The 27,490-nt window shown below is 42.8% G+C and overlaps 1 protein-coding gene and 1 pseudogene across 8 annotated transcripts; one reads left to right on the plus strand and one right to left on the minus strand.

Annotated features, from left to right (window-relative positions):
- Window positions 1–4,136: 4,136 nt before the first annotated feature.
- Window positions 4,137–5,688, minus strand: LOC106998612 (uncharacterized; annotated as a pseudogene). Its single transcript, XR_003729903.2, has one exon. The product of XR_003729903.2 is annotated as an uncharacterized LOC106998612 (transcript).
- Window positions 5,449–27,012, plus strand: CYP4V2 (cytochrome P450 family 4 subfamily V member 2). Of its 7 annotated transcripts, none has more exon segments than NM_001193838.2 (11): window positions 5,449–5,960; window positions 8,468–8,580; window positions 9,973–10,058; window positions 10,905–11,095; window positions 11,497–11,566; window positions 12,922–13,048; window positions 15,079–15,264; window positions 18,070–18,172; window positions 22,470–22,604; window positions 22,698–22,877; window positions 24,073–24,429. In NM_001193838.2, coding segments are annotated over 11 exon segments (1,578 nt in total). In that variant the 5' UTR covers window positions 5,449–5,746; the 3' UTR covers window positions 24,246–24,429.
- The last annotated feature ends 478 nt before the right edge of the window (window positions 27,013–27,490 follow it).

Genomic DNA, 27,490 nt, shown 5'->3' on the forward strand with positions numbered 1-27,490 from the left:
CATCCAGATTGGTGTTTGACCATACAACCTGGCCCCATAACCAAATCGGCACATAAAATTATCCATTGTGATAGGTAAGACTTCCGCAAAGAGATCTAGAAAACATTTCCAGGAGTAATTAACCAAGACCCAAATAAATGAAGCGATATATCATGTTTGTGGATTGGAAGACTCAGTGCAGGTATTATAAAGATGTCAGTTCTCTTCAAATTGATTTTTGTATTTAATTCAATCACAATTAAAATACCATCAGGGAGTGTGTGTGTGTGTGTGTGTGTGTTATTATTCTAAAATTTACAGGGAAATAAAAAGCACCCACCCAAAATAGCAAGATAGTCTTGATGAATTTGAAAAACAAGTTAAATAACTTATACCAAAAAATAACAAGACTTATAAAATTTTTGATTGAAATTACCTGTTATTGGCACACAAATGGACAAATAATAGAGCAGAACAGATCATATACATGTGTACAATCCCCTGATTTATGACAAGGTGACATTCTGTGCATTGATTAAAAGACAGTCTTTTCATTAAATTGTATTGAATCCATTTGATATTCATATTTTTATTTAGAACGGTGTTGAACTCTACTATCACATACATACACAAATACATTACAGATGCAAGTTCTTGGATCTAAATTAGAAAGGGAAGATTATGAAGCTTTTAGAAGTTAATATAAGAGAGAATATCTGTTTTAGCTTGTGGTAGGCAAAGATTTTCTAAGATGCATAAAACATTAATGAAAAAGATAAATAAATTGGACTTCATTAAACTTTAAAACACTCTTATTCATTCAAGTACATCAGCGATGGTTTGACTGTTCCCCAAAGTTCAGGTGCTAGAAACTAATCCCTAATGCAACAGTGGTGAGAGGTGGGACCATTAAGAGGTGATTAGGCCATGAGGGCTCTGCCCTCACAAATGGATTAATGCTACTATCATGGGAATGGGTTCCTAATTAAATGATGAATTCGGCCCCCTTCTTCTTGCTCGCTCTCGTTTACTGTTGTGCCTTTTCACCTTCTGCCATGGGATGATGCAACAGAAGGCCCTCATCAAATGTGGCTCCTCTGTCTTGGACTTCCCAGCCTCCAGAACCATACTGGTCTGTGATATTTGATTATAGGAGCACAAAATGAACTATGACAACATCATTAAGAGGGTGACAAGGCAAACTACGGAGAGGAAGAACCTTGCACTACATAGCTGGCAAAGGATTTGTATTCATATATAATTTATTATATAATAATTGCTCAGTCATTATTTAAATTCCTACAAATCACTAAAAATCCAGACAATTACAATGTTAAACATGGGAAAATGATTTAATAGGTACTCTCTGAAATGGCCAATAATCTTTTGAAATGATGCTCACTGTCCTAGGTTACTAGGAAAATTCATACTAAAATTTCAATGCTCAGCCTAGGCAACATGGTGAAACTCTGTCTCTACTAAAAATACAAAAATTAGCCTGGTGTGGTGTGCACCTGTTGTCCCACCTACTCAGAGGGCTGAAGCGGGAGGATTGCTTGAGCCTGGGAAGTTGAGGCTGCAGTGAGCTGAGATCATGCTACTGCACTACAGTCTGAGTGAGAGAGTAAGATCCTGTCTCACAAAAATAAATAAATAAGTTAAATAAATAAATAAACAAACTCAATGCAGTTTTACTACAAGACTCCAGCTAAGACAATACCAAACATTGACAAGTATATGGAGCCACTGGAACTATCAGAGATTACTCATGAGTGTGTAAATTGGTACGAATTTGGAAAACTGGCAAGAAGTACTAAGTCTAAATGTGTGCATGCCTTATGATCTAACAATTCCATTCCTGGGCATATTTACAGGAAGGAGAAATATGTATATATGTGTATCAAAAGACATCTACAACAGTGGTCATGCAAAATTCGTCACAACATAGGAAAACTGGAAACAATTGAAACATCCATTGGCAGTAAAATGAATGATAAATTATAATATATTCCAACAATGGAATAATATACAGCTGTGAAAAATAAGGGAAAATATTACACATGGCAAAACAGTCAATATAGATTGTCATAAATCAGGTGATTGTACACATACATATGATCTATTGCTGTTTTCCATTTGTGTGCCAATTACATGATTTTAATTAATAATTTTATAAGTCTTGGTATTTCTTGGTAATAAGTTATCTAACTTGTTTTTCAAATTCATCTAAACTTAGTGTTGAGTTTAAGAAGCCAGATATGAAAGAGTGCGTGCTGTATGATTTCACGTTGTATTGCATGATCTAGGTTGTGGTTACATGGAAGTGATGGTGTTTGTATACTTTATTTGAGCCTGGTACTTGTGATTCAAAATTTCACAACAATTTCCTGCTACCCTTTATGATTTGATGTGTGTAAGTAGAGTTTGCAGATAATGTAGTTCTATACTGAGCTATGAATTTATTTTTATAGTGTAATTTTTTTTGTATTAAGAATCATTCTGAGTGACAGAAAATTTGGGAAATCAAAGTATTAACATTTATAAAACCATTCTGTTGTTTATAACATATTCTGGCCATGACTTTCAAAAGCACTGGTTTCTAGGGGGAGAGAGTATCAAAGAAAGACCTTGACTAAATAAAGCTCTTTCAAGTGGGAAGGGCATCATAGAGGATGGATCTTGAGGAGGGAAAGTCAGGAGATGCCTTCCTACTCAGCTGCATTAGCTCATGAAGCTGACAGCCCGCAGGCTTATAAATGTGGGTAGATTGCCTTCACATCAGCCTTGCAATCATCTGCTACACTGAGCACCAGTACATTTCATGGTGGACATTCTGAGGTGTGACACTGTGTACTCTGCTGTTAGGAGGCTTTCCGGGAAGAAGGTCTTGCCAAGGATTTCTTGCACTCCCAGCCACCTGACTGGTTTAGTCTGAAATTTCAGTATTCCGGGCAGTATGAGAAAGGCCCTATCTGGTAACAAAGAAGGCATAAGAAAGATGACTAAGGGAACAAAGGGACAAGGTTTGTATTTTGTTCTTCACCCACAGATTGGCTTCAAAATAAAGCGTCTGGCCGGGCATGCTGGCTCATGCCTGTAATCCCAGCACTTTGGGAGGCCGAGGCGGGCGGATCACGAGGTCAGGAGATCGAGACCATCCTGGCTAACACGATGAAACCCCGTCTTTACTAAAAAATACAAAAAATGAGCCGGGCATGGTGGTGGGCGCCTGTAGTCCCAGCTACTCCGGAGACTGAGGCAGGAGAATGGCATGAACCCGGGAGGCAGAGCTTGCAGTGAGCCGAGATCACGCCACTGCACTCCAGCCTGGACTACAGGCGAGACTCTGTCTGAAAAAAAAAAAAAAAAGATAAAAGCGTCTAAGCCTGGCAGTCCAGGTCTCTCTAAGCTGGCTCCACCCTACCTACCCACCTCATCCTGCACCTGTCACTGTGTGGGACCCTGTGCTCCAGGCAGGGTCCCCTCACTGCCCCTTGAGCTCATTTTATCCCTCCTGGCTCTGCGGCATTTCTGACCATTTCTACTCAGTCCAAGACTCACTGCTGCCCAGAGCAATCTCCCTTCTCTGCTTCTGGAGGGGAAGGGTTCTGTGTTACCCGCCTTGTTTTGTCCACAGAGGTTAGCAGAGACTGACAGAGACAAACCTTTTTTCTTTCTAATTTTAGATTCAGGAGCACATGTGCAGGTTTGTTAAATTTGCCTGATGCTGAGGTTTGAGTTTCTCTTGATCCCTCACCTGAATACTGAACACAGTACCCAACACACAGTTTTTCAACCGTTACTCCCCTTCCTTTCTACCCCAATTTTGGAATCCCCAGTGTGATGTAGGCAAATTGTTTACTTTTATAGCTGTAATTAACCTTATTATAGTTCAGCCTCAACCCTTTAGAGGGGAGGAAACTAAAGCCCATGAGATATGCTTAAAGATACTAAGTGAACATATTTATTTTTTAAAAAGTGTTAAAGTGATTAAACAACGTAAACGTGAATGAAATAAAAAGCGTAAGTTCCCCATCTTCATTCCCACTCCTTAGAGCTGATCAGTACTTTTACTTCCAGACATTAGTGGAGCTGTAGAGAAAGAAACCTTTTCTCCCAAAGAAGGCATTACTTTACACACTCCATTCTGCAACTTGTTTTGTTTTGTTTGTTTGTTTGAGCGGAGTCTCGCCCTGGCTCCCAGGCTGGAGTGCAGTGGCGCGATCTCGGCTCACTGCAAACTCCGCCTCCCGGGTTCACACCATTCTCCTGCCTCAGCCTCCCAAGTAGCTGGGAATACAGGTGCCCATCACCACGCCCGGATAATTTGTTGTATTTTTAGTAGAGACGGAGTTTCACCGTGTTAGCCAGGATGGTCTCGATCTCCTGACCTTGATCTCCTGATCTCCTGATCTCCGCCCGCCTTGGCCTCCCAAAGTGCTGGGATTACAGGCGTGAGCCACCGTTCTATTTGAAATAGCAACAAATAGAAATTGTTCACTTGCTATTTCACGTCAGCACAGGCAGATGACTTAAATTCAGATGGAGAAAAGCCTGAGGCATGTTCTTCTCTGCACTCCAGAGGCGCTGCAGGTGGCTGTGGGCAACCTATGCAGTGGCTTCGAGTAAACGAACGTAATTAGTAATTAAGCAAAGCGGGCATCCAGGACATTCTATTTCATCTTCCTGGCACTTTGGTGCTTAGTAAGGGCCTGGCCTGTTGGAGAGCGACACTCCTCGCCGGGCCTCTTTGTAAGAAGCATCGAGCGTGGAAAAGGGGCTGGGGTCAGCACCGGGGCCCTCTGCCGGGAAGAGAGACTGGCAGCCGGGACACGCGTCTCCCCGGGCTGAAATCGGGCACCCTCTCGCGGTCCTTCCCTCCCTTCCCAGGCTGGGTGGCTAGTCTTGGCTCTTCTGCGAGTCCCCCGCGGCTGCGGTCTCCCAGCACCCGCTGAGCAGCCTCCCCCGCCTTCCTCCCCCACCCGCCCCTCGGTGCTCTCCGGGGCTCCGGCTTCCTCGGTCTGGTGCCTGGTGCATATTTTGGAAAATAACTGGCTCACGACCACCTCATTTCGCTCCCAGTGTCCCAGGGGGCCAGCGCACACACAGGGGTAGGTGACTTCCCTAAAGTTGCGTCCCCAAGGCCACCCTGGATCCCAGCGCCCGCTGCTCCGTGTGACCCCGCCGGAGCCAGGACGCGCCCCGCCTCCCGGGGCCTGGAGGTCGCGCAGGCAGCGAGCGCTGCGCGGCAGAGCTGGGATCCGAGCCGGGGGCGGATGCGCCTTCCTTTCCCTTCAGAGCCGGCTGCCCGCCCGCGGAACCCCGCACGTCAGAGCGGCCTCGCAGGACCCGCAGACCAGCCCCGCTGGGGCGCGCCGGGCTGCCGCGGTGACCGTTCCGACGGCCCCCGACCCCTATCCCGAGGCGGCCTGAAGTGTCTGTCGCCGGCCTCCTCCCGGCCCAGCCTCCGGGCCTCGTGCAATCACCACGCCCCGGGGCCCGGAAACCGTTTTCCGGTCTTTCGCTTTCGGCTGGCGCGGAGCGCGGAGGCCGCGGTGCTGCGTAGCCCGGGCCGGGCGCAGGAACAGCCCCGTGGCGCCCTCCCTGGCCGCCGCCCAGGCGGGAAACGTCGTTCCGGGGACCCGGCGACTCCGCAGTGCCAGGCCCGCGAGGGGAAGGGGGCGGTGCGCGGCCGGCGCCGCCTCTCATCGCGTCCCCGCGGGCCCGCACTCGCCCGGAGCGCACCCAGCAGTCGCCAGCGAGGGCGATGGCGGGCATCTGGCTGGGGCTCGTGTGGCAGAAGCTGCTGCTGTGGGGCGCGGCGAGTGCCGTGTCCCTGGCCGGCGCCAGTCTGGTCCTGAGCCTGCTGCAGAGGGTGGCGAGCTACGTGAGGAAATGGCAGCAGATGCGGCCCATCCCCACGGTGGCCCGCGCCTACCCACTGGTGGGCCACGCGCTGCTGATGAAGCGGGACGGGCGAGGTAAGGGCCGACGCCCCTCCTGAAGCGCACCGGGGTCCGCAGCCCCGTCCCCACCCTCCGATCGGCCAGGAACCCGCTGCTTGTGGCGCTGGCCGCAGGAGAGAGGCGCCTGTCACCCTGTGGAGAAGGCGCTCCCGGTTCTGTTCGTTGCCCCTGGCACCCACCGACACGGCTAGTGCCTCATCCCAAAGTGAGCATTTTCTTTGTGTGTAGCACAGGATGCGGTGTTTCCAAACCCCCGCCCTGAGTCTTTTCCCACCTCCCTGCTGCTCAGCTCTCCAAGCCCTGCCTTTCCTCCTGCCGTGGCTTGGGAAGCCTTAGGCACAGAAGCTCCCTGGGAGCGCAAAGCGCTTGTAAACTGGCCAACACCTTAACGCTTGGGGCCGCCTCCTCTCGCTCCCACTTTGGAAAATAAGAGACTGGAGATTCATTGGAGGCTTCCTCCCAGCATCACAAGACTTGACCGCTGCTTCAGTTCCCGCTTGACCTTCATATTTTAGCCCTTTAAAGGAGGTTGCAAATAACAGTTAAGAAACTGATTTAAAGGAGGTTACAAATAACTGTTAAGAAACAGTGACTTAAAGGAGGTTACGTAATAATAGTTCAGAAACTGACGGCAGGGCCATCCGGCAAACTTCTTTGGAGGGTTTCAAACTCCTTGTTTATTAAACAGTGAATTTTTTAATTAAAATCATGTTTTGAAACAGAGATGAACATTTTATTGATGGGAAAAAAATCACTTGAAGTTGGAAAGCTCTCAAAAGTACCTGGTATTTACAGCCCCCCGTCAGGGAGGGTGAACTCAATCTCAGCGCTTCATTTTCATCAGGGGTTAAGTTGAGGTACCTAGAACTGAAAAGATTTGCCCAAAATGACATATTTTAAAATGGGCCCCGACCAGAACCCAGTTCCCTCTGGGTTTATTTGTCAGTAACTGTTCTACAGGCTGAACGTTAACTAACTCCAAAGCTTGAAGGACTTTTTCTCATTTTCACTTGTTTTCTCTAATAAAAATAACGCTGCCATTTCAGTTTCACAAGATGAGGCCTCATGGAAGAGTGTTTACCAGAATATTAAAAGTATTTTGACAGAAAAGAATCAAGCGAACTCTTTGCCAACCAAATATCATCATGACTGATGTAACAAGTAATCCAGTCCAGATATGAAAATCACACTGTTAAAAATCATCTCAGTTAATTCTAAAAGCAGAGCTAACCACACCTTTTGTCCTAAGGCTTTACGGTATTAAAAAATAATTGTACAAAAATATAGGGGAATAATATATTTAAGTCTCATCATATTCTGTTGGGGATTCCAGTAATTAAAATCTCTGGTGAATAAGACCTGTTTCAAAACAACCTGTGAGCTGACTGGACTATTTAAAGTAATTCTCCTTGCAGTCACTTTCAGAGTGAAGACAATGACAAATGCTGTCTTTTACGAAGGGACTTTTTATTCCACCAACCAATTCTGGATTTTGGCGTCAGGAAAACCACTGTTCAATTTCCAACAGTATATCCAAGTTGTTTGAGAAATTATTTAAAACTCTTTAACTTAGAGGGTTTTTCCCCCGTTAAAGTGACTATATTACAGAGTTACTTTAAGGATTAAATTTATTGCTTGCAAAGTTGCTAGATCACTGTCTAGAAGTTGGTTAGAATTGACAACTAAGTTCTTTAGTTGTCAATCAAGCATTTATTGAGGCCCTGCTTTGTGCCCAGTGTTGACCTCAACAAAGTTGGGGATACCAGAATATTCTAAGATATAGTCATTGTTCTCAAGAATCCTGTCTTTCGTGTACAAGAGGTGTTGCCTTTCGTTTCGTGGCTAATGTCCAAACGCTGGCCTCAGCCATTTCACCTTGAAGATTGCAGTTGGCTTCCAACTGGCCTCTAAACTCTAATCTAGCATTTTCCAGTCCATAATGACAATGTCTGCCTTCCCCAGCTACTCCCAACTGTGGGCCCTGCTGCCTTAGAATCACAGATTGAGACTCCCCCGTCCCCTCTGGTAGACCGGACCAGGGCAGGCAGTATGTTAGCACGACTCAAGATGATTGACACTGGTGATCTGACCCAGCTCCTTTCATACCAGTTTTGACAGCTGCTTCATCTGAGAGACATTTGGAAGTAGCACAGTGTGTGGGGAAGTTCTGGAGTCTCGGTGCAAGCCAGGTTCCACCATTTACTAGCTCTGTGATATTAGGCAGTCGTTAGAAAGAATGCGCATTCTGGGACATCAAAACCTAATAATTATTATTCTCTAATAGCTAACATGCATTATGTATGTTTATTTGCTGTGGCAAATACTATTTTGAAAAAAATTTTAGACTTACAGAAAAGTTGCAATATTACAGACAGTTCACACATGCTCTCTACCTGGCTTCCTCTAACAGTAACACATTACCGAATTAGTATATTTATCAAAATGAGAAAACAAATGTTTGTCCAATACTGGTCACAACATTCTCATCTTGATTGAATTAAAATTTTGATGTTTTTCCCCAGAATTTTTTCAGCAGATCATTGAGTACACAGAGGAATACCGCCACATGCCACTCCTGAAGCTCTGGGTCGGGCCGGTGCCCATGGTGGCCCTTTATAATGCAGAAAATGTGGAGGTGGGTACGTGTGAATACGACCATTATTGCACTGTGTATCTTACAGTGTGAGAATCTCATCAGAATCAATATAATGCATCCTTACATTTCAACCATTTCAGTGCAAAAAACATTCCATTAAGTATTTTAGACTATATAGGTGCAATTTAATGTTTTTCAGATGTAGCCTGAATCCTGGGAGATTAACACCCTCCAGATATAAGTGCACAACTGCTATCAGGTCCCGTTATATTTATTCTTTTTTTTGAAAGGATATCATTTTTTTAGAAACATAAATAAATTATTCCACAAGGCGAGCACTTGTTATCTACCAGATACCATTTTAAGACTTCAAAAATATATGACTAATAAAATATGTTTTCCTCAAGTTACTCAGGTCTCATATTATATCAATGATAAACTTATTATTCCAAATTTAAAAGACAATGTAAATTTGATATTTATGGGATAAATATTACAAACCGATGCTATTGAAATTAGTCCTCCAAAAAACTGTAGTCCTTTTGCTAGTTGAAAGGTCTGGGGAAATCATCTTGTAGTATGGTGAGAAAAGGATTTGGGTGAGGAAACAAAGATGGGGTAAACAGACCATTGACCAAAATTAAAGGCCAAATTTCCTAGGAAGTAGTGCCAGGACACGTCTTTCTAATTATGGTGAAAATGTTGGAGTTTCTCATGCTTCTCCAGAATCCTGGCTCAGAGAAGAGAGTGAGAAGGGCAGACAGGATTTCAGCCACTGTTGGCCTAGTGTTAATAGAAGTTGGTGTGGTGGATGCAGATGGAGAGCTGTCCAGAGTAGGGGACTCGAGCAAGAAGCCTGGTGAGCACTCTGTGCTCAGCCCTAGACCCCATCCCTCCTCCCACTTCACGTGGACTCTTGGTGATCCGATCACACTCATGGCTTCCCTTGCTGCCTCTATGCTGGGGACACTCAAACAGGCATCTCCAGCTCAGGCCGTATCTTGGCTGTCTCATTTGCTTTCAGACCACAGCAACCTGAATGCCTCAAAGTCAACATCGCCTGAAAATACACCCATGATTTCCATCTCCCCACATGTGCTCACCCTCCAGATTTGCCTCCTCCCCACCTCGCTTTCCACCTCCCCCCATTAAATAACTCCACTTGGTTCCTGGTTTATGGCAGAAACTAGAGAATTGTCTGGGTCATCTTTCTTTCTCCCAACTGCATTGAGTCCCCAAGACTGAATGCTAGTTTTATGTTCAAAACTCTAATTGAAAGTCTTTGAGGCACAGGACTGAAAATGAACCACGGAGAAAATAAATGTTACGAATGTCCTAAAAACTAGCTGTATTCTAGCCAGGTATTCCTATAATTACAGGAAGGTTGTTTGATGTCTGCATGTCTCTAAAATATGTTTTTCTCTTCCTAAGGTAATTTTAACTAGTTCAAAGCAAATTGACAAATCCTCTATGTACAAGTTTTTAGAACCATGGCTTGGCCTAGGACTTCTTACAAGGTATGCCAGTGTACCTTTGTAAAGCTGTCTATAGAAATGGTTACTTCTACCTGCAGCTTGTTACTTCAGGAATTGACACAGGGTAGCTTTTTTCTGTAGCAGGACTGTGCTGTCAGAAAGGAGGAGAAAGGCTGGAAAGGAAGGTCCAGCTGGCAGCTGCCCTTTGCCCGCCAAGAGGCCAAGAGTCGAGGTGAACAGTTATCTCCAGCTGTGGTGTTCAATAGTGACTATCGCCAGTGTTCAGGAAGACTCAGAAGTTCCTGATGGACGGGACTGGGCAGGATGGAGGACACAGTAAAGCAAGGAGTGTCTGGAGCAGGGAAATCTTGAAAACCCAATCAAAAAGATAGCCCCAGAGAAGTACAGTGAGCTGGTATCTAGAAACAGGGTTCCATCCTCTGAGAGAGGTCCCCACAAGGGCAAGGCAGGAGCCTAGTAGGGCTTTGGAGAAGTGGAGCAGGGGAGACATCAAGGTAGAACCATGGAGAGTGAGGATCTGATGACTAAGGTACTGATGGCAGGAGAAAAAAAATTTTGTTAAAAACTTGGAACTCAGAAATTGAGAAAAATTCTTAAATTTTTCAATTTTATGAATGCTATTTTAAACATTAATATTATGGAACAATGTCCAAAATATTCATATTTTGTAACTATAGATGAATATCTTATAGATATGTGTATATCTTTGTCATTCTGCCAAAAGCATTTGAGAACCTGTAGATGAAGGTGTTTCAGGAGAATTTTGTTGACTTGCTATATTTATGCTTTAATCGTTTTGGATGTTACTTTTCTCTTTCTCTCTCTCTATATATGTATGTTTTTTGTAACCACATATTTTATTTCTAGTACTGGAAACAAATGGCGCTCCAGGAGAAAGATGTTAACACCCACTTTCCATTTTACCATTCTGGAAGATTTCTTAGATATCATGAATGAACAAGCAAATATATTGGTTAAGAAACTTGAAAAACATGTTAACCAAGAAGCATTTAACTGCTTTGTTTACATCACTCTTTGTGCCTTAGATATCATCTGTGGTGAGTCTCATCGATCTGTTTCTAAATTTATGGCATAAAGAGAAAATGGCCCAAATAGGAAATCACGCTCCACCGGGAAAGCAAATGGGGGGACTGGAAAGGGTGGTGGGCCCTTCAGAGCGGTTCTCCTGCCATGTTAGCCTTCTGAGGAGCAGCAGCCACGCCCAGGGCTGTGAGCAGGGCAGGCACGGAGCAACTGCCCAGGGAGCAAAGGGAAGGAAGAACAGGAACAGAGAGTAGAAGTGGCCGGTACAAGAGAAGGGGGTAAAGGGAGGAAGGAGAATTCTGAAAAATACAAGGACAAAGCAGGATGTACGTCTTTAGTGTCTGCCACTGCAAAATAAACACAAGATAACTAACGTGCATGAATTGAATGGTTGCTTCTCACCCATATTTTATAGAAACAGCTATGGGGAAGAATATTGGTGCTCAAAGTAACGATGATTCCGAGTATGTCCGTGCAGTTTATAGGTAAATGGAGTCCTTTCAGTTATTTCAAAAATTATTGATTTGGACTTTAAAAATTATCGCTAACAATTTCTGTGTTGTATCTTTTTATGGTTTCAAAATTAACCATTAAACTAGAAGTTAACCTCATCATGTAAGCATGTGTTAAGCAGTAGAGTAAAGGTTATATAAATTATGTCACATCTAGATTATGCAGTAATTTAAAATGATTATTCTCTAACATTGAGATTACATTATATTGTACATGATGATGCTTACATTGTGATGCTGAGAAAAAGATATAAACAGTTTTCTGCACTATGATAATTGCTATATTTAAAAATTGTTATATTCAAAGAAAACTAGCAGATACTATAACCAAATGTTAGCCGTGGTTCTCATTGTCTCGTGTATGTGTTTCTTATTCTTGTGCTTTCCTTTTGTTGTTATTCTTCTTTCTCATATTTTCTGCACCCAGTAGGTATTGTTTTAGTCATTGAAACAGTCAATTTTACTCTAAAATTGCTTGCAATTATTCACCTGTTAAGAGGCAGGGCAAGGACTTGAGGAAGTACAGAGAAGTGCACTGAGCTGAGTACATTTAAGTCTCTTGCTCATTTCACTTCATTTTAACCAACATTTATTAAGCATCTGCGATCTTCCAATCACTGCACAGGGTACTGACTGGTTTTGTAGTAGTACACAAAACAGAATAACACAGGAGTCAGGCATCGGACAAAGAAATTCATGAATTGTAATAACTGCTCAGGAAGAAAAGATCAAATTGATATCGGAGAGGAAAACAAGAAAGTGTCCTACAGAGTGAGAGGCCAGCAAAGGTCTTTCTGAAGAACCGGCGTCTCAGCTGGTCCTGCAGGAGCTCATGTAGGGGCCTTTCTGCTCTATGGCTGGACATGAAAGGGAAGGGCCAGAACAGCCAAGTGACAGCTGGGTACTTCGAGAGCCCTCGCTGGTAGAAGAGGGCAGCCAGTTGTCTTCTGTCCCTCCAGAGGAGCGGTCAAACCAATGATGGACCTTAAAAGGAGGCCGATTTCATCTCAGCCCTTGGTATAGAGGCCCTAGGCAGAGTGGAAAACTCGCCCTGGAGAAACAGAAGCAGAGGCCAGATGGCTATCTAGTAAGAATGTTTTATAATGGATTCTTCATTCCTTTAATGAATCCATTATTTTCTCAGGCTTCATGGGATGCATAATAGCCCGTACCTTCACTGTTGAGCGTAAAGCATGGAGCTCTTAGTAGCCTCTGAGACAGTCATCATCATTTCCACGATTGCCTTCATCAAGGCTAGGTACCAAAGAAGGACTCAATAAATACACCTTTCTGATACAACAGCTGATGTATTTTTTTCCCATCTATAGAATGAGTGAGATGATATTTCGAAGAATAAAGATGCCGTGGCTTTGGCTTGACCTCTGGTACCTTATGTTTAAAGAGGGATGGGAACACAAAAAGAGCCTTAAGATCCTACATGCTTTTACCAACAATGTAAGTCCCTGACTTTTAAAATTGTGGTAAAATAGACAAAACATAAAATTTTCCTTTACAGCCATTTTAACTGTACAGTTTGGTGGTATTAAGTGCATTCACGATGTTGTGCAACCATGCCCACCATCCATTTCCAGAACTTTTGGTAAGTCCATGATGTCGATGTTTTGTTAACATACTCGGTGTAGGACTATTGAGCCTATATCTCAGAAAATAAAAGTTGAATAATAATAGAAAAAATTATTTAGCATATTTATACTTAAATTATGTATTTGACAAATATTAATTAAGTGCTAGCTAAGTGCCAAACACCATACCAAATGTTGGAAATTTAGTAATGAGTAGGACATGTGTATATGATCCCTACCTGAAAGGAAGTTATTCTAGTAGGAGAGGTCATCTATCAACACATAATTACAACATGTGACATGAACTATGAACACTTATTAACAAACAGGGTGCTGTGTAAAAGAATAAAGAAACGAATATCTGTGTATAGGAGTTTTCTGGAAAATGTTTGGATTTGGCAGTCATTTTCAAAGGCAGGGGGCATTGATAGCAGTATCTTAACGTGGAAAACATTAAAATTAACTAGATATTAGTATTTTATTTCCAATTCAAAAATAACCAGAAGATAGTGATGTTGTTTTGAATATAGGATGTCAATCTTTGTGTTAATAATGTGTTTTGAAAAAGCAAGATTTAATTGAAAATATACGTCAAATTGTAATTTCAATGTATTGAAAAAAAGCCTATATAAATATGTCCTTTCTTTGCTGTAAATTTTGGTTAAAATCTATTGGAATTACGTCCTTGTGGTGAAGTATATACCCTATCGCAAGAGAGCAAATGATAAATAAATCAGTAGACGCTCCGTGAATGCAGTGTTGGCTGAGCTCGCCACAGTGGAGTGTGATCACCTGGTTATAGGAGAATAGCCAGCAGGTTATATTTCATAGTTAAATTTTTCCTTAAATTTTGTGCATTAATATTTAATAGCAATAATTAAATGAATTCCTGACTGAATGGACAATATTTTATTCATTTAATAAACATTAAGAATTGCCTACTGAGGCCTGGGCTGTAAGAATTCCACCAAGAATAAAAGAAGACATGGTGTTTTGCCCTCAAAGAGCTTAGAATCTATTTAGGCCACTTAGTAGCAGGTTTGGTCAATTACCTGGTAGGAAAAGAAGGCTGAAATGTACAACCAAATTAAGCGTATGGGCCTTCATTCTTTTATCCATTCAAGAAATATCTAGTGAGTTCAAGCCGTACTCTATATATCAATGAACAAAGACATGCACAAGCATGGCAGAATTTGAGTTGGAAGAGAAAGAGGCTAAGTAACAAGTATAAGTATAATATCACATATAATAATAAGCATATTAGAAGTATCACATAATGTCAGGTGGCAAGGGAAATGGAGAAAAATAAAGCAGTGTTAGGAAGCATCGTAATGCTAGGGACGGGATGGCAAGGATGACGGAGGTCTCTCTGATCGTGTGACAGTGAGCAGAGATCTGGAAGAAGGGAAGGGGCAGCCATGCAGGCCTCTGAGGAAAGCATTTCAGGCAGCAGGAATTGCAAGCATAGAGGGTGAATTCACTAATCTACCTGCTGTTTCTTTTCTCCCCTACAACATGTAATTAAGTCTATAATGAGAGTATTGTATAATGACTGCATTCACTCCACCACTTAAACTTTTTCTCATTAGCACGATCAAATCTCTAGGGTACTATCTAGTAGACTATGATTCTATTCTTGTGTTGAAAAGACGGCAAAAATAGCACTTGAAAATTAGGAATTTGAGTGACATTACATTTGTTTTTAAAAGTTTCACCAAATAATCCCCAAAATATTAATGAGGCTTTACTGTGTTTTCACAAGAGCCTATGTTGTCGAAATGTTGAAATAGAAAGGCTTGGAAAAAATAAATGAAAGAAACTAGCATATTTTATAAGAAAATGTGTTACCAGCGTGCATCCAAGTTCAAACAGAAGCATGTGATTATCATTCAAATCGTACAGGTTATCGCTGAACGGGCCAATGAAATGAACGTGGATGAAGACTGTAGAGGTGATGGCAGGGACTCCGCCCCCTCCAAAAATAAACGCAGGGCCTTTCTTGACTTGCTTTTAAGTGTGACTGACGACGAAGGGAACAGGCTAAGTCATGAAGATATTCGAGAAGAAGTTGACACCTTCATGTTTGAGGTATTGCATATTGTTATGTTCAGATATCATTAAACACATTTCAGTTATTGTTGGAATCTTTAGCATTATTTTTTAAAACGTAATCAAATTTTAAAGTCGTTTACTGTAACTGAGGAAGATTCATTATATTTTAATTAGAAATTACAAAATTTAAGAAACTGATTAACTCAACTTCCTTCTTCAGAAAACGATTTTGACTAGTGCTGGGCACAGCAGTAGACGCATTTGTTTTCCCTCAAGAAAACCTAAGACTTGTCAGAGTTTTCCCAAGCGGAAGAGCAGCCAGAGATCATTGCTCTCGGTTCTCCACGTGGCTTCAGATTTCTTGCCAACCCCCGAGACCCACAAGTCCCCTTCCTCACCACCTCCTTTCTGAGGTTCCAGCAGATGAGCGCTTCGCTACTGCCATGAGCTGCTCTCCCGAAAGAGGACGGTGAGAGCCCTCCCACAGAGAATCGGCCAGTTCATGATTCTGAAGAGACCTCTGATCTCAAATTCATACAGATATATGAAGTGCTTTTTACAAAGATAGCTTAAATATTAAATACTACAAAGAGAGACTTTCTCTTTATGTGGATTGCAAAATAGATAAAGCGTGGTGTTTAGAAGCCATGTAGTAATATCCTCCACGTGGAGCAGAGTGAAAGGCACCTGAGTTGTTTTATTGTTTTTGAGACTGAGTCTCGCTCTGTCGTCCAGGCTGGAGTGAGTGGTCAGATCTCAGCTCACTGCAAGCTCCGCCTCCCGGGTTCCCGCCATTCTCCTGCCTTAGCCTCCCGAGTAGCTGGGACTACAGGCGCTGCCACCTCGCCCGGCTGAATTTTGTGTATTTTTAGTAGAGACGGGGTTTCACCGTGTTAGCCAGGATGGTCTCGATCTCTTGACCTCCTAATCCACCCCCCTCGGCCTCCCAAAGTGCTGGGATTACAGGCGTGAGCCACCGTGCCCGGCCAGGCACCTGAATTTTTAATGGCTCTGCCTGCCACCCACGTGTTAGCTGCTCTGTGGCAGCCTCTGGCAGCAGTGCCAAGCGTGTGCACTCTGGTGTGAGGCTCCACGACACGGTAGAAAAAACTGTGTGAAGGGTCTTTAGATCCGAGTTCCAGTTCAGGCTCTGTGCTGATGAGCCAAATAAGATGGTTCTGATCATTCCAGAGCGCTTTCACAATTTTCCTATGTGTAAAGAGAGAGATGGGCTACACTGGCAGTTTTAAACTTTTTAAAGCAGAAAACTTTACTGAAAATAAATCTGAAGCAGAAAGTGGACATGTAAATTAGCTGAAAAGTAGACAGGTGTTAAGCGTGTGGGCTCTAAGACCACATCCCAGCTAACACGCTGGAACCATGACCTCAAGCACCTCACCCAGCCGTTCTGGGCCTGAATATTCTTATTTTAATAGCACAAGCCTCATGGAGTAGTTATGATGATTAGATTTGTAAAAGTGCCCTGAGAATCGTGATTGGCCCATAAGAAGAATGCAGCACATACCAGGTGTCATTTGATGTTGAAGTGGAGAGCCTTCTCACATCTTCACCTTGCCCATGTACACACATGTGCACACACACATGCATACACTCATGTACACCCATGCACAAACACACATGCACACGTCTACACACACACATGCTCATGCACATACACACACATGCACAGACACATGTATATACCCACAAACACATTCACATATACACACATACACAAATGTATGCACACACCTACATACACTCATGCACATACACACATACATGCACACACATACACAAACGTGTATATCCACATGCACACACACGTGTATACAAACACACACAAATATACACACACACCCAGATACTCATGCACTTACACATGCATGCACACACATATATACCCATATGCACACATGCATGCATACACATACATGCACACACCACCCCACACACGTGCACACATTCATGTACATTTATGCAAATAATCACACATACAAAAACACACGTACAGACCTACATACACACATGCACATAGACACATACACATACATAGATGCACATATATACACATGCACACAGTCAGATGCACAAAGCCATGTACACTCGTGTATACATAAACACAAATGCACACACAAGCACATGTACATAGCCATGTACACACATGCATATATGCACACACCCCCATACACACATGTACACACATGTGCACACACACATCCATCTCCTACCAGGAACCTCTCAATCTCACGAAAACAACCAGAACCAGACTAATGATTTCTCTTCCAACTCTAACATTCCCTAACATTCTAATTCTTTTCTTCTTTGCATTGAAAGGGAGGCATAGCCGGTGTGAGTGTGATACTGTGGCCTCCTCCACAGGCTGGTCAATTTTTAATGCAGAGGATATGACTTAGAACCACACCTCTATCCCACCGGTGCCCGCCATCAACAGGCAAGGCCCACCTGACAGATGGGGGAAGGCAGAGAAGTACAGACCTGACAAGCAGGCTCATGAAAATCGGACTTCGTTCTATTCACAAAGGCCCAGCTCGCCTAGTGCCCGTGCAATGCCCCCTTTGTTAACACAGCACAGGCACGTCCCACCAGTGCGCACCACCATGCGGCGCAGAACTGTCATCTCTAGGCATGAACCTCCGCTTTTCAGGGACTGTTTCCTTGTTTATCACCGAGGTAAGGTGCTGCACGGAATTCATTTCTTATGTTCTGCAGTCACAGTGCAGCCATCAAATCTGGAGACAATTCAAAAGAGGTTTCTGGTCACTCCCGATCATCGCAGTGTAACTCTGCTTTTTCAGCTACTGTTTTCTCCATTTGTAGGGCCACGACACAACTGCAGCTGCAATGAACTGGTCCTTATACCTGTTGGGGTCTAACCCAGAAGTCCAGAAAAAAGTGGACCATGAACTGGATGACGTGTTTGGTATGTCTGGCCCCTTCCCTGGTTATATTGTGGTACTAAGTCCCCTGCAGAGATGTCACTGTGTTGTAAACACAGCATAATGAGCAGGGAGGCTCCCCCGCGGGATCCTTTCCAGTACCATCCCCTTTGCAAGGCCTCATCCATTCACCCACAGGCCTCTGCCAGTCGCCTGGCCAGTGACCGTACTGGGCCGGATGCTGCGGTGCACAGATGCGTGCTGCCGTCCTCAAGGGTCTCACTGCTTCCCAGGCAAAACAGACACCTACGTGAAGCTTTGAGTCATGGGCTGTGCATTTGAATGAAGAAGGTGCTCTTTGAGAGAAACGAGGAGCTGGTGAAACTATCCAGAAGGGTATCTGTTTCACAGATTGCATCTTGCCACAAAGGAGAGAAAAGATGGATTAAGCTACCAGGAGATACATTTCTATTATACAGCAAGCAACCGGAGGAAACGTCCTGCCAGTAGGATGTGCAGGGTCCCAGCCTTGCCCTTTGCTCCCTGCCCCTTACCGTCTTGGCTTTTGTTCTCTTGATTGGCGTTCCGAGCATCACATTCATCTTCAAGGCAGGAAGATGGGGTGGGGGTGCCGGGTGTCTTGGTGTCCTGTGGCTGCTGTGACAAATCCACAGACGGGGAGGTTCACAGCAGCGACATCTGTTCCCTCACAGTTCTGGACACCTGAGTCAAAGATCAGTGTCACTGAGCCCACATGACCGTGTGGGCAGCGCTGAGTTCCTCCTCGCCTCTTCAGCTTCCGGTGGCTGCCAGTGTTTCTTGGCTGACAGCTGCATCGCTGGCATCTCTGCCAGTCTCTGCATTGCCTTCTCTTTTCTCTGCGTGTGTGTGTGTGCACACACGTGCATGCGTGTGTGGTGTGTGTGTGCATGTGTGTGTGCTTGTGTCTTTCTCTCACAAACATACTTGTGACATACTTGTGATGGCGTTCAGGGCCCACCTGGATCATTGCCCCACTATAAGATCTTTAATTTAATCAAATCTGCCAAGAATTCTCTTCTTCCAAATAGGGTAACATTTACAGATTGCAGGGATTAAGACCTGATATTTTGGGGCCCATTATCAGCCTGCCACAAAGGGGCTTCCATCAATTTTATCCTTTTTGAAAATCACGTGTCACATGGCCCCCAATAGCTGCAAGGCGAAAAGGAATAAAGTTGAGTTAGCCGAGCAGCCAGTGGTATCTGATGCAGTTTTATAGCGAGAAGAGGGGAAGGAAAACTACAGGTATAAAGGTGGCGAGAGAAGGCGTTCTAGAAAGAGAGGAAGCAGATGAGCAACAGCGCAGAAATGGAAAGGGTTCTGGTCTGGAGGGCAATAGTGGAGAGTGAGAGACCACGAGAACTCATCTCTCATTCCCTGGGAGATGAGGATGGAAAAGCAGTTTTGTGTGCAGATTGTGCCGGGACTGGAATTTCATATTAAGAGGCAAGCTTTTATTTTGCAGAATGGACACCTTCTAAACCTTTTGGCAACATTTTTGTCATCATTTTATTTTTTTTACACTGATTTTAGTTTTGCTTAGATTGCCTTGAGTGGGTAAATTTAGTCTTCTAAAAGCTCACAAGTTCTTTTGGAATAGGCTCCAATCTTCTGTATCCTCTACAATGTTTAGTTCATTGCCAGTTTCACAAAGGTTTTTGGTCCTGCAGAATCAGTGACACAGTCATCATTACTAGAATCTTTGCTCTGTGCTTCTCGTGTTTTCTGCTTATTGTGCCTCACTTTTTCTTCTACCCCCAATCCTAGTTCTACAATTTTTGAGCAACTAGACTGGGCATGGTGGCTCACACCTGTAATCCCAGCGCTTCAGGAGGCTGAGGTGCGCGGATCACAAGGTCAGGAGATGGAGACCATCCTGGCTAACACGGTGAAACCCCGTCTCTACTAAAAATACAAAAAATTAGCCTGGCGTGGTGGTGGGCATCTGAAGTCCAGGCTACTCGGGAGGCTGAGGCAGGAGAATGGCATGAACCCGGGAGGCGGAACTTGCAGTGAGCCGAGATTGCGCCACTGCACTCCAGTCTGGGCGACAGAGCGAGACTCCATCTCAAAAATAAAAAAAGAAATTCTTTTTTGAGTAGCTAATCTTTGTGTAGTGAGTTGCAAGTATTAATTCCTTGTTATTTTTTTACTGAGGTAAATGTCACATAATGTAAAATCTGCTATTTAAAAGTGTACATTTCAGTGGCATTTAGTACTTTCACCATGTTGTACAATAGTTACGTCTACCTAATTCCAGAACATTTTCAGCACCTCGAAAGGAAACCTGGTGCGATTAAGCAGTCCCTCTTGATTCCTCCTTCCCCCGGCCCTGGCAGCCTCTGATTTACTTTCTGTCTCTGCGGATTTACCTATTCTGAGTACTATTTATACATGGATTCGTACAATATGTGATCTTTAGTGTCTATTCATTTTACTTGGCATATTGCCTCATTTTATTTTGATTATGCATAGTGTTAGAAATTCTGCTTTAGCTGTGGGTATTTAGCATCTGGTGCATTGATCCACATGTTTCTTTGATGGGTATTTGATGGGTATTTAGCATCCCCTGCCTTGATCCACATGTTCTTCTTTGATGGGTATTTGATGGGTATTTAGCATCCAGTACCCTGATCCACGTGTTCTTCTTTGATGGGTGTTGATGGGTGTGTAGCATCCAGTATCTTGATCCACGTGTTCTTCTTTGATGGGTATTTGATGGGTATTTAGTATCCCCTGCCTTGATCCACATGTTCTTCTTTGATGGGTATTTGATGGGTATTTATCATCCAGTACCTTGATCCACGTGTTCTTCTTTGATGGGTATTTGATGAGTATTTAGCATCCAGTACCTTGATCCATGTGTTCTTCTTTGATGGGTATTTGATGGGTATTTAGCATCCAGTACCTTGATCCACGTGTTCTTCTTTGATGGGTGTTGATGGGTGTTTAGCATCCAGTACCTTGATCCACGTGTTCTTCTTTGATGGGTATTTGATGGGTATTTAGTATCCCCTGCCTTGATCCACGTGTTCTTCTTTGATGGGTATTTGATGGGTATTTAGTATCCCCTGCCTTGATCCACATGTTCTTCTTTGATGGGTATTTGATGGGTATTTAGCATCCAGTACCCTGATCCACGTGTTCTTCTTTGATGGGTATTTGATGGGTATTTAGTATCCCCTGCCTTGATCCATGTGTTCTTCTTTGATGGATATTTGATGGGTATTTAGCATCCAGTACCCTGATCCACGTGTTCTTCTTTGATGGGTATTTAGCATCCAGTACCTTGATCCATGTGTTTTCTTTGATGGATATTTGATGGGTATTTATCATCCAGTACCCTGATCCACGTGTTTTTCTTTGATGGATATTTGATGGGTATTTAGCATCCAGTACCCTGATCCACGTGTTCTTCTTTGATGGGTATTTGATGGGTATTTAGCATCCAGTACCCTGATCCACGTGTTCTTCTTTGATGGGTATTTGATGGGTATTTAGTATCCCCTGCCTTGATCCATGTGTTCTTCTTTGATGGATATTTGATGGGTATTTAGCATCCAGTACCCTGATCCACGTGTTCTTCTTTGATGGGTATTTAGCATCCAGTACCTTGATCCATGTGTTTTCTTTGATGGATATTTGATGGGTATTTATCATCCAGTACCCTGATCCACGTGTTTTTCTTTGATGGATATTTGATGGGTATTTAGCATCCAGTACCCTGATCCACGTGTTCTTCTTTGATGGATATTTGATGGGTATTTAGCATCCAGTACCCTGATCCACATGTTCTTCTTTGATGGATATTTGATGGGTATTTAGCATCCAGTACCCTGATCCATGTGTTCTTCTTTGATGGGTATTTAGCATCCAGTACCTTGATCCACGTGTTTTCTTTGATGGATATTTGATGGGTATTTAGCATCCCCTGCCTTGATCCACGTGTTCTTCTTTGATGGATATTTGATGGGTATTTAGCATCCAGTACCCTGATCCACATGTTCTTCTTTGATGGGTATTTAATGGGTATTCAACATCCAGTACCCTGATCCACATGTTCTTCTTTGATGGGTATTTTATGGGTATTTAGCATCCAGTACCCTGATCCACGTGTTCTTCTTTGATGGGTATTTGATTGGTATTTAGCATCCAGTACCTTGATCCACGTGTTCTTCTTTGATGGGTATTTGATGAGTGTTTAGCATCTCCTGCCTTGATCCACGTGTTCTTTTTCAATATGTGAACCCCTGGCCCCCACCGCTCTTTCAGGTCATCTTATCTCGTTGCTTTCATCAGGGAGGTCTGACCGTCCCGCTACTGTAGAAGACCTGAAGAAACTTCGGTATCTGGAATGTGTTATTAAGGAGACCCTTCGCCTTTTTCCTTCTGTTCCTTTATTTGCCCGCAGTGTTAGTGAAGATTGTGAAGTGGGTAAGTATGCTATACCTAGAGTAGAAGGAAGAGGGAAACTTTCTAATGTCTGTCTTGCTATGGTCTCATGACGTATTGACTACTTCTTGACAGCAGGTTACAGAGTTCTGAAAGGCACTGAAGCCGTCATCATTCCCTATGCATTGCACAGAGATCCAAGATACTTCCCCAACCCTGAGGAGTTCCGGCCTGAGCGGTTCTTCCCCGAGAATGCACAAGGGCGCCATCCATATGCCTACGTGCCCTTCTCTGCTGGCCCCAGGAACTGTATAGGTTTGTATCCATCTCAGTTGGTTTGACCTTTCAGGCCCACTTGATAGTAGGTTTCTTACAGTTATTTCTTTGAGATGTGATATGATGTTGCCCACATGCAATAACCTTAAAAAAATAGCTGGTTCCTTTTTTCCCTGACTTACTGTGCTTTGTAGTTTTAAAATATTATGGTCAAAAGGTATATTAGTATATTAGCCTGCGTGGGCTTCCATAGCAAAATACCACAGACTGGGTGGCTTAAACAGCAGATACTTATCTTCTCACAGTTTTGGAGGCTGGAAGTTCAAGATCAAGGTGTTGGTAGGTCTGGTTTCTCCTGAGGCCTCTCTCCATGGCTTGTAGATGCCGTCTTCACCTCATGTCTTCACTTGGTCTTTCCTCTGTGTAGGTCTGTGTCCTGATCTTCTGTCCAGTCAGACTACTCTAGGGCCTACCCCAATGACCTCACTTATACTTACTGACCTCTTTCAATGACCTGTCCCCAAATACAGTCATATTCTAAGGCACGGGGGGCTTAGAATTTGGAGAGAGACACAATTACCCATAGCATAAGACATAATTAGTTTCATGGTAGAGTTTCAAAATGTTGTAGATTTTTAATTACAGTAGAATATCTTATTGTGGTAAAAACTTTATTTATGATTACTTATGGTTAACCTAATTTTTGTGTTTATTGCTTTTAAGAATTTCATTTTACAAATCAAAACAGAAAATGCTTGCCATATGGCCAGCTGAAGTACTTAAGCAAAATGAATGCATATCACTGCCCTGCATTATAAACCCTTTTGGTTTTAGTATCTCTAGCATTTTGTCATTTATGTAAATGCAGACCTTGGTAAAATGAGGACAGAATGAAATGGGTGAATCTGAAGCTTATTTGGTGAATCTATAGTAAATTAAACACCCACTAAGGCATAATCTAGAGTAGTGAGTCTCAAGCTTGAATGAGCTCAGGATTTATCTGGATCAGCTGGAGTACAAATTCCCTGGTCCTCCCCAGCTACAGATATGCAAAGTGGGAGCAGGGAGGGAAACTCAAGACTCTTCATTTTTAACAAGTGTCCCAAGCCATTCTGATTCTCCTTCCGCCTACTCTGAAAATGTAAAATGGCTTGCTTCCTGTGATAGGACCTCTTGTTTCTCACATTTGGGGTAAATCCATATCTAAAGCGATGGTATCTACATTGATTTGAAGGTCAAAAGTTTGCTGTGATGGAAGAAAAGACCATTCTTTCGTGCATCCTAAGGCACTTTTGGATAGAATCCAACCAGAAAAGAGAAGAACTTGGTCTAGAAGGACAGTTGATTCTTCGTCCAACTAATGGCATCTGGATCAAGTTGAAGAGGAGAAATGCAGATGAACCCTAACTATATTATTGGGTCATGCCTTTATCATGAGAAAGGTCTTTATTTTAAGAGATCCTTGGCATTTACAATTTATAGATCATGAGTTCAATATGCTTGAATTCCCTAGACCTAATTTTTCCTTGATCCCACTGATCTTGACATCGAGTCTAAGAAAGAAAGAGTTTTGAGTTTTGTATTTTATTTTATTTTATTTTTTTGGGGACCGAGTCTCACTCTGTCGCCCAGGCTGAAGGAGTATAGTGGTGTGATCTCGGCTCACTGCAACCTCCAACTCCCAGGTTCAAGTGATTCTTCTGTCTCAGCCTCCCAAGTAGCTGGGATTACAGGCGCCTGCCACTACACCTGGCTAATTTTTTTGTATTTTTGGTAGAAACAGGGTTTCGCCATGTTGGCCAGACAGGTCTCGAACTCCTGACCTCGAGTGATCCACCCGCCTCAGCCTCCCAAAGTGCTGGGATTACAGTCGTGAGCCACCACGCCCGGCCAGAGTTTTGTATTTTCATCACCATCATAGATGTTACAGTTGGCTGTGGTCTCAAAAGTAGAGTTAAGTGTGTCAGTACCCAAATAAACATCTAACAGGTTTCTCAACAGAGGAATCCACAGTCCAATTCCACTTCAATTGATAGACCCCAAAAATATAATTTAATCAAAGTTCTAGAATTTTTGTTTGTTTGTTTGAGACAGAGTCTCGCTCTGTCGCCCATGCTGGAATGCAGTGGTGACATCTCAGCTCACTGCAGCCTCCATCTCGCAGGTTCAAGCAATTCTCCTGCCTCAGTCTTCTGAGTTGCTGGGGCTACAGGCGCATGCCACCACGCCCAGCTAATTTTTTTATTTTTAGTAGAGATGGGGTTTCATCATGTTGGCCAGGATGGTCTTGATCTGTTGGCCTCGTGATCTGCCTGCCTTGGCCTCCCAAAGTGCTGGCATTACAGGCATGAGCCACTGCGCCTGGCCCAAAGTTCTAGAATTTTTTAAAGGTATTCATGTTGACTCAGGAATACACAGACACACACACACACACACAGCATAATTTGAAAGAGGTAAGTACTCTGACTTAGGCTCTCAGGTTTTAAAAATTATATTAGTGGCATCAGTTATGACAAGAATAATCATCATAGTACTTTTCAGATTTTATAACCTAGAGCAGATTATTTACAAGTTGATTTGCAGGTTCTGTTACAGTTTCTCTTTTGATTGTCACTTATGGTCTTCATTTAATTCCTCATAGAATCCCAATCACCTTTATATATTATTGGAAGAGATTCATCTTCATAATCTGCAACTTTTCACAGTGCCTCACAAGGTTAATCATGCCTTTTGGAGCTAGGACTTTAGAATGTGTCTAGTTATGCTCCTTTATATTATAAGTAAGGGAATAGAATCAGTAAGACAGTTTCTGCCCAAAGCCATGTTACCAGTTGGTGACAGAGCCAGAAATACATAGAGATCTATACTCTAAATCTCTCCACTCACATGCTGATATACTTTCTACTACAGTATGCTGTATGGAACTCAGGGTGATGAGCAGACGTGTCATTAGAACATGAGTCTTCTGCTTCTGATTTAGGCATACTTCTGGGATTCTTCCATCTTTAAAGGAAAAAGGAAGCCATTCCTCTGTATTTAGTGACCCAGTAATATCTCACTTAGTTTAGGGTTAGACCTTTAGTTAATTCAACCCTACAGATCATACTTATCAGGCTGATAACTGACACATATTCCCTGAATTTTAATTTGATAGGCAATACATCTACCCACTCCATTATTTTTTTAAAACTTCATTTAATAATTTAAACAAGATTGGTTTTGTTTTCAATTTTTATTCATTCTTCATAGAATCACAATTACCTTAATCATATATTTTTGGAAGAGATTCCTCAGTAACTGCCAATCTCTCATAGTGCCTCACAGGGTTGATCAATGGCTTTTGGAACTGGAAGGACCTTAGAACTTTCCTGGTTATGCTCCCAATAGGCAATAGCAGATAGAACCATGCAATCAAGAGGGTAGGATATGTATTCTTCAATGGATATCAAAGGAAGAGGTTGCAAACCAAAGCCATTTGGCAAGCCCTGTAGCCTGGGCCATTTAAGGCGGGGGCAATCTCAGCCATTGCACCCATTTAACTATCCCTAAAAGCCACAGTGCATAGAACCCAGGCCCTAAATTGGTGAGGAAAAAGTCAAGGAAGGAGGTGACACAATTGGAAATATTCCCGTCAAATGGTTAGTCTTGTTATCTAGAAAATGGGTATATTAGAAAATTTTCTTCCGAGATGATTTTGGATAATAAGAGTTGTATTTGTGGAAATTGGTCTTATCTCTGTTTTATGCACTTAGATTTATCCCTTACATTTTGTTTTTAGTGACCCTACATGACATTAAATTTAAAGAAAACATTGCTTAATGTTACCTTTTGGTCTGAGAACTTCATTCAGCTCCAGAATTATTGTTACTCACATTTTAATCAGTAAGTCATTTAAGCTATGACAGAGTAGGAATTGAGAAATTATTTCATGTGCTGCAGTATTGAAATGTGGATGCTTCCTTGTTTTATAAGAAGATGATCAAGTATCTGTTTGTGTGCCCATTACCTTTCTTCTGCTTGAAAGACGTGTCTCAAGAAAAATAAATTATATTTTAGATGCAGGTGCTGCATTTTATTCTAAGAATTGATATCAATTGAAAACATAGAAAGCTGTAAAAGATAAATCAGTGGGTGGCTGATTCATAATGGGTAATAAAAGAAATAGCACTTTTGAGTTGATGTCTTCAGTGACTCTTGGATTTTCTAACGAAAGGTTCCTGTACTGTTGTTGTAGACCAATTGTGAATTTCTCTAACCCTGAAGAATCAACTAGAAGAAGTAGAATAACCAGAACATATTGCTCAGCTGAAAGCACAAAGTAAACTCAGCTACTGGGAATCAGTAAAATCCACAGGCATCACTGGTCCCAGGGATTTAGAGTCCAGACACCTCTCCAGGTGATGGACTGTTGATCTGGGGTTCTGTGCATTGTCACAGGCAGCTGGGGATGTCAGTTTCCAGACCAAATGACCCAACAAGAGATGCTGGTCATAAAAATCCATTTTTATCTGGAATGTTTCTAGAAGATCAAAACATTTTTCCTTCCAGCATCTAATGCCTGAGTGATACATTTAAACATTTTTAGTCTGCCTAGGCACCCTCTTTTTCTAGGAGCAGCACTCTTTATTTTTGAAATTATCCTACGATGAATT

This window comes from Macaca mulatta, chromosome 5 (genome assembly GCF_049350105.2).
Source record: "Macaca mulatta isolate MMU2019108-1 chromosome 5, T2T-MMU8v2.0, whole genome shotgun sequence".
Lineage (NCBI taxonomy): Eukaryota > Metazoa > Chordata > Mammalia > Primates > Cercopithecidae > Macaca > Macaca mulatta.